General features: G+C 58.0%; 1 protein-coding gene and 1 long non-coding RNA gene across 2 annotated transcripts in view; both read right to left on the bottom strand.

The window, feature by feature from the left end:
• The window catches only part of LOC117284468, a 6,173-nt gene extending 4,481 nt beyond the window's left edge, over nt 1–1,692 (bottom strand). Inside the window, exon 1 of the long non-coding RNA XR_004515578.1 lies at nt 1,349–1,692. This is a non-coding gene — a long non-coding RNA (uncharacterized LOC117284468). The remainder of the gene's footprint in view (nt 1–1,348) is intronic.
• Nucleotides 1,693–5,641: 3,949 nt separating this feature from the next.
• Nucleotides 5,642–7,601, bottom strand: part of Mrpl4 (mitochondrial ribosomal protein L4) — a gene marked incomplete at its 5' end in the record, with an annotated part of 5,021 nt that continues 3,061 nt past the window's right edge. Inside the window, 5 exons of the mRNA XM_033759591.1 lie at nt 5,642–5,923; nt 6,707–6,780; nt 6,866–6,975; nt 7,046–7,152; nt 7,587–7,598. Of these exons, the coding sequence (XP_033615482.1) occupies nt 5,778–5,923; nt 6,707–6,780; nt 6,866–6,975; nt 7,046–7,152; nt 7,587–7,598 (449 nt within the window). The remainder of the gene's footprint in view (nt 5,924–6,706; nt 6,781–6,865; nt 6,976–7,045; nt 7,153–7,586; nt 7,599–7,601) is intronic.

Below are 7,601 nucleotides of genomic sequence, written 5' to 3'. Positions count from 1 at the left end.
TGGCCAGCGGGGCGGAGCGCGGGAGCAGCAGGACCGGGCTCCGCGCAACTGGGGCGCAGAGAGCGCGCGGTCTTTTATACCAGGGAAAAAAACCAGCGGACCAAGGGGCGGCGCCGCCACTTTCCCGGAAACCCCATGCCTTCCCCTCCCGAACAAGGGCTCCGGCATTTCCGGATGGAGGGTGCCCGGTGAGCGTGGTGGTCCTGCCTCGCTGGCCCCGGCTCCCCGGAATTTCCCAGCTGAAGCAATGGGGGGCGGCGGCGGAGGGAGGGGCCCACGGCCTGCTCCAGGCGGCCAGACGTCCCCTCCCTGGACTGGGTGACCCTGATTTACCGTTTACCCCGCTCACTCTGCTCCAGCCCGCTCTACGGGACCATCGGGGTGGTCACCGAGTCCCTTCCACGGAAGGGTAAACTCGGAGGCTCTGAGCTGTGAAGGGATCTGAAGCCAAGTCTCTCGGTTGGGGTTTTGCGTTTTTGTTTTTGGTACCGGGAATTGAACTCAGGCCCTTGAGCTGAAAGGCAGGACTGGTTTCACTGAGCTAAATCTGCAGCCCTGTTTTGTTTTGTTTGTTTGTTTTGTTTTGACTTTGTGCTTGCCATGCAGGCGCCGTGCCACTTGAGCTAAATGCCCAGTCCTTGTTTTGTTTTTGAGGCAGAGTCTCCCTTTGTAGTTCAGGCTGGCACTGAACTCACTATGTAGCCCAGGCCCGGGCTGACCTTGAACTCTCCGAGATCCTCTTGCCTCAGCCTCTGCAGTCATGACATTACAGGCGTTCGCCACCACGCCTGGGTGTTTTTGTTTTTGACCCAAGGTCCTCTGGCTGTTTATAGTTTTTATCACAGGATTCTCCCTACACTGCGTAGTTCAGGCTTGCCCTGAACTCACTATGTAGCCCAGGTTGACCTTGAACTGACACCCTCCGGCCTCGGCCTCCTGAGTGCTGGGAGGGCTCCACACCTTGGGTGAACTCAAGTCTTGATTCCCCAGCTCTGCAAGCATCTTTGGCCAAGGGCAGCAGCCCCTTTGCGGAATGGGGGTCCAGGGTTTCTTTCGGGCAGCCCTCCATGGAAAGTGCCCCTTCCCCAAGCGGCCCGTCCGCACCCCGGTGACGTCAGGGTAGCAACAGAGCAGGCCTGGCCAGATGCGGGCTCCGGCAAGCCCTGGCCGGCTAAGGAGCCCATGCTCACGTCCCATGCTCACGTCCCATGCTCACGTCCGCTGAGGGCTCCACCCCGGGTGCTTCCAACTCCCCACCTCCTCCCTCTCCGCGCCCTGGTTCCCCTTTCGGTTCTGGCCTCTGGGGCAAAGTCATAGCTCCCCGAAAAGGGAAGGAAGCAGTACGAACCTGACACGTGGACCTCCCCGGCTGCTGACCGCTCCTCCGCGGGGGAAACTGAGGCAGCAGCTCAGGACAGCAGAGAGGAGAGCGGGCGCAGGAGCCCCTGTCCTCTGTGGGGAAACTGAGGCCGTTCCTAGGTTCCGAGGGGGGCGTGGGAGAGGGCCGGCAGCCCCCGTGCGAGGACGTCTGCGCAGCGCATGTGACCTCAGGACCCCGTTTCCGCCCTCCGAGGCTTCCTGTTGGGGGACACTGGCGGGGTCGCCATGGAGACCGAGGTCTCCGCAGAGGTCGCACCGCCGAACCGGAAGGGAGCGGCCGGAATCCGCTGTCCCAGATCCTCCGCGTGCCCGGGCCGCGTTCTGCCCCGCTCCGGGCGCTCCAAGGGATTTCCACGGGGATCTTTTGTCCGGGGGAGGGGCTGGGGCACGCGGGATCTCTGCCCGAGACCGCCGGGGACAAGTCACACCGTGCGACCAGGGGCGTCCCTGCACCTCGGAGGCTCTGGGAAAATCCCGGGCTCCCGCGGGTGATTTTCAGGTGGGTTTTTCAGCGCTAACTTCTCGGGGTCCTGTGGTCCCCGCAGCGGGTGCCCGCCCGGCGAGCGCCCCCTCTCGGCCTAAATGACTCTGCGCGCGTGGCTCGGTGTTTCCGGCGCGCCTATTGCAGGCCCGGCACCTTTCCAGGTGGAAGGCATTCGGCGAAGACCAGAGTAACAGAAACACCTAGCAGGGAGATCTGGTGCACCCAGAATTCCAGCTACACAAAAGCCTGAGGCAGGGAGATCTCTGCGAGCTCAAAGCCAGTCTGAATTGTCTAAAAGAGGGGGTGGGGCTGGGGATTTATTTAGCTCAGTGGTTCTGCCGCCTGCCTTGCAAACGCAAGGACCCGAATTCGATCCCCGGTACCAAAGCAAAGAAAAGAAAGACAAACCCACTATACTGTACGCACGAGGCCCTGGGTTCTGTCCCCAATAAGTCATTAGTGGAAAAGGAGATTAAAAGTAAAGCAGGGAAGAGAATAGTGGTGCATGCCTGTCTGTCTTCCTAGCACTGGGGAGGCTGAGACAGGATGATCACCACAAGTCTGGGGCCAGCCTGAGCTACACAAAAGCAAAGAAAAGAAAGACAAACCCACTATACTGTACGCACGAGGCCCTGGGTTCTGTCCCCAATAAGTCATTAGTGGAAAAGGAGATTAAAAGTAAAGCAGGGAAGAGAATAGTGGTGCATGCCTGTCTGTCTTCCTAGCACTGGGGAGGCTGAGACAGGATGATCACCACAAGTCTGGGGCCAGCCTGAGCTACACATAGTGGGACCCTGTCTCAAGAACGAAAGAAAGAAGAAAAGAAAAAAGACAATGCGTAAAGATCGGAAAGCATCAAGGAGCTGGTGATATTAATATCCTGGGGAAGGGGTTCACAAGGATAAAAAGACAATGCGTAAAGATCAGAAAGCATCAAGGAGCTGGTGATATTAATATCCTGGGGAAGGGGGTTTCACAAGGAGGGCATGGCAGGTGCAAAGGCCCTGTGGTAGGAACCACTCAAGGAACCGCCAGAATTCCCGTGTGTGGCTGCAGCCAAGTAAGTGGAATAGAGAAATGGACAGCAGGGAGGCAGAGGGCAGGGAGTGCTTGTCATCTGGGCAGGTGAAAGCCATGGAGGTTCTGAGCAGAGGACGACCCAGGTGCTTACAGGCGCTGGCTTGCGGCTGCAAGAGGAACTGCAACCAGGAGCCCAGAGAGCCATGGTAAGGCTTGGCCTGCGGCTCCGCGCCGGCTGGCCCTGGATTTTCCGGAGGGTGGGCGTGGGAGCCAGGGCAGACCCCAGGGCGGGTCCTTGGCCAGCCGAGCCTTTGCGGGGGCGGCAAAAGAGCCGGGCAAGGGAGGGAGCGGCTCCGCCCAGCCTTGCCCTCCCCCTGAGGAAAGGGGAAGCGAGTGCCAGGCTCCAGGAAGGGAATAGCTTCCTCCCAGGTGCCAGGCAGTCGCCCGCAGGCAGCAGATGGTCACAGGTGGACCAGAGCCTGCGGATCCAGAAGCTCTCAGAGCCCACCGCGTGGCATCTGAGCTCCGATGCAGCCGCTGTTCCTCAGCCCCAGCATGGTCTGCTCCTCCTTTCTTTCTTATTTGTTCATTTATTTACTTTTTTCTGAAGAAAAGGTCTTGCTGCCTAGCTGAGGCCCTGAACTCACTCTCTAGCCCAGGCTGGCTTCAAACTTGTGGGGATCCTCCTGCCTCAGCCTCCCGAATGCTGGGATCACAGGTGTGCGCCACCACGCCTGGCTACATCTGCCCCTCTCCTGTTCCAAGCTAAAAGTGTTCCTGAACCCTCCCACGCAACCCTGCTCTACCCTGGACCACACTCGGGTCACCCCGGTCACTCACCCTAACAATCTCATTAGGGAAATTCCGAAACTCATTATTTGCTGAAAGACTTGATTTCCGCCACCATCGCCTCTGCTTCCTTGAGTTCTAGAAGGTCCAGGGCCCTGTCCATCGGGGGGAGCGGCAAATACCTAAGCGTGTTCCGCATCAACCAACTACGGAAAATATTGGGGAAAAATTGGGATTGTTTTTAGGCGGCGGTTTCTCTTCTGGTCTTGGGGATTTTTGTGGCCCTGACTGTTGCAGATACTTTCTTTTTCTGGTCATTATTCCCTAAGCAACACAGGAGGCAACTATTTCCATGGTGTTTGCATTGTATTAGCTGTGATAAAGCCAAGGACAATTTAAAGTCTATGAAAGGTTGTGTGTGGCTTATGTGTAAACACTAAGGCTTTTGTGGGGTAGGAGGTACTGGGGATTGAACCCAGTGTCTCACTCAGCTCATTTTGTTGTTGCTGTTTTTTTTTGTTTTTTTTTTTTACTTGGTATCTTGTTTTTTTGTTGTTGTTGTTACTGTTGTTGTTCTAGGGATCGAGCTTTGGTCCTTGTGCTTGTGAGGCAGGCGACGGCACCACTGAGCTAAATCCCTGGCCCACTTGGTTTCTTGTTAACTCACTAAGTTGCTCAGACTGGTCTTGACCTTGAGTTCCTCCTGCCTCAGCCTCCTCAGCCTCCTGAGCATGTGCCATCATGGCCACGTTATTATTATTTTTTTTGGTACCAGGGATCGAACTCAGGACCTTACCACTTGCCAGGCAGGTGAGGCACCACTGAGCTGAATCCCAGGCAGATGATCATGTTAAAAACAGGTCAGGCTGGCCCTAAACTCCAGGACTTAAGCAACCCTCCTACCTCAGCCTTTTAAGTAGCTGGGACTCCAAGCACACACTCGTGCACGTAGCCACCTCTCAGTTACTCGAAAGCACACAGGAGACACGGTAACCCTCTCCGTGCTGGATCTGGCTGAGGCTTCCGGTGTGTGACAGGTTCTGACAGCTCCACTGCCCTCAGTCCCTCAAAGTCCTGCTGTGGGAGAAAGCAGACTCCTTTGTCCGGCTGAGACTGTCCAGCGAGGCTGAGTACTTTCAGTGTCCCCCACAGGACCACCCAGACGCACAGCAGACACACAGAAGGGTTTGTCCTAACAAACGTCAGCCCGCCTCACAACACTTGACTTGCTTTTTCCAGTACCAGGGATAGAATTTAGGACCTTGCGCTTGCCAGGCAGGTGCAGGGCCACGTAGCTAAATCCTTGGCCTTTTTCTTTCTTTAATGGTAGTGTGTCAGCACGCATGAAGCCCTGGGTTTTCCAGAATACTGGAAAAAAAAGAAAAAGAACCAGGACACCGACACTGGTTTTGTGCCTAACGGTTCATTTACCCACTCATGCAACCGCAGAACCTGGCTTTCTGACGCTCCGCTTGGAGCAGCTGGGATTAAACGGCTTACAGGTCACATCTACCTGTGAACCAGGGCCCGAGCTCCTGGGCTGAAGGCTGTGACGGCAGGGCCGCAGCCTGTCAGGGACAGAAGAGCACTGTACCTCTGCTAGCCTCAGGGTGGCCTCGAACTCCTGACTGTCCTCCTGCCTCTGCCTCCCCAGCACTGGATTACAGGCCTGAGACACCACGCCGACTTCTGTTCCAAACGTCACATTTATGTCTAGCCAGTCATGGTAGCACAGGCCTGTAATCCCAACACTTGGGAGGCTGAGGCAGGAGAGTCACTAGCCTGGGATATACAGTGAGTTCAAGGCCAGCCTAAACCAGACAGCAAGACCCTGTCTCAAAATACCTAAGTACAGGGCCGGGGAGGTAGCTCAGTGGTGCCTCGACTGCCTGGCAAGAGCAAGGCCAGCTTCATTCCTGGTACCAAAACAAAACATAAATACATGCACCTAATTAAAATAAAATAAACTTTATTTCAAACACAACTGGGGAGAGCCGGGACCGGATCTCATCCTGTGAGCGCATCTCACCCCTTCCCGGGCTGAAGCGTGCGCAGCTGCCCCCTGGTGGCTGAGGGCCTGGTCTGCAGGGAGGCAGCGCCCAGCTCAGGGGAAGTCGCGGTAGGGCAGGTGGAAGGGGTAGAGAGGCGAGTAGCGTGAGTCCTGCCAGAGCAGCTTCTTTTCCAGGAAGGCGATGGTGGGCAGGGTGAGGACCAGCGTGTGGTGCTTGAGCATGCTGTACACGTTCAGGCCTGGGGGCGGGCATGGGGTCAGCCTGTTCCACCCTGCCACATCCGGGGACCCCAAGATCTGGTGCCAGTGGTACCCAGCAGCCTGGCTTCCCACCGGCTTTGAAGTCCGTAACACCCTGGCCAGCCGGGTGCAGTGGTACACGCCCATCATCCCAGCACTCAGGAGGCTGAGGCAGGAGGATCGCTGTGGGTTCAAGGTCAGCCTGAGCTACACCGTGAGTTCAAGGGCCTGTCTCAAAGAACAAGACCCTGGCCAAGAGGCCGCCCTCAGCTCTCTGGGCTCTGCCCTGAGCCTGGCCAGTGAGAGAGACCCAGACCGCAGGGAAAACTGTGGGAGGGAATGGGCCAGACGGGACAGGGGCAGGTCGGTAGGTGCGTGGAGGGGACAGCCATGGACAGCCCAGGTGCAAGAGACTGGGTTCTGATGAGTGCTCACAGCACCCTCTGGTGGTTACAGTGGGAACAGACTTTGACAGGCGCTTGGTTCCTTTCTTTGGAGAAAGGCAGCACTCCAAGAAAGCACAGGGTCTGGTCAGGGAATGCCCTTCTCTGTTCAAGGCCGGTCCGCAAGTGTCAGGTGCAGCTGTTTTGTTTTGATCCCTGGTCTTGCTATGTTTCCCAGGCTGGCCTCAAGCTTGGGATCCTCCTGCCTCAGCTTCCTGAGTGCTGGGATGACCAGCATGTGTCACCATGCTGGGTTCACATGCAGGCGCCAAGCCACCTGTAGTTCTGACAGGGGGACTGACACGATTCACCCTGCGGTGGGCCGGGCCCTTCGCTCACCGACAGCTGGGATCAGGTTGAAGGTCTTGAGCCTGCCAGTGGCCTCCACGACGTTCTGGGGCATCTCATGTGTCCTGCGCCACAGGAGCATGAACCCCGAGGTACTTCTGTACCCCTACCCCACCCCACCCCGGCCCTTGCCCCGTGCCGGGCGCTTACAGGTCCACGAGCAGCACGGAGTCACCCCAGCGGCGGTAGCGGGCCAGCTGCGTCAGGTACTGGGGATCTGCGGTGGGCAGCTCCAGGGAGTCCACCACGTGCAGGTCGTCCTGGGGACGCAGGCATCCTGAGCCCACAGCGCCCCTACCCACTCCACGGCGGGCCGGGGCGGCTCCCTACCTGTGCCAGCTTCACCGTCAGTGCCACCTTGAGGCCCAGCACGCGCACCTTCATGGGCAGCATGTAGTAGTAGCTTGTGGGGCCCCGCGGGCCGTGCGCCACGCCGCCTGTGGAGACAGAGGTGGATGGAGGTGCAGGCCACTTGGTGGGCGGAGGACGTGCCCAGTGACCGCTAACAGACGGGCAGAGGCCGCTGCCAGTCCCCGGGACCAGCGGAGACGACAGGTGCACACACCCTAAGCCTAAGTGGTTGTTGTTTGGTTTGTCTGTTTGTTTTTGGTACCGGCGATCACTCGGGACCTTGCGCTTGCGAGGCAGGCAGCGAAATCACTGAGCTAAATCCCCGGCCCCTGGGCTAAGTGGTTAACGATGCAGCTAAGGGAGGTCGAGGGGAATTAGTGGGCTGGAGAACGGCCGTGCCCAGGACAGACAGACAGACAGACAGGGCTGGACAGCTCACAGAGGGGATCATCACAGTGGCACCCTCAGGAGTCGGCTCCAGATGCTGGAGAAACAGCAGGCGCCCGCCGCTCCCACTCACCGCCGCGCCAGATCG

The sequence above is a fragment of the Fukomys damarensis genome, unplaced genomic scaffold (genome assembly GCF_012274545.1).
Source record: "Fukomys damarensis isolate Sample0158 unplaced genomic scaffold, DMR_v1.0_HiC HiC_scaffold_37, whole genome shotgun sequence".
Classification (NCBI taxonomy): Eukaryota; Metazoa; Chordata; class Mammalia; order Rodentia; family Bathyergidae; genus Fukomys; species Fukomys damarensis.
This window is presented reverse-complemented; position numbering and strand designations above follow the sequence as displayed.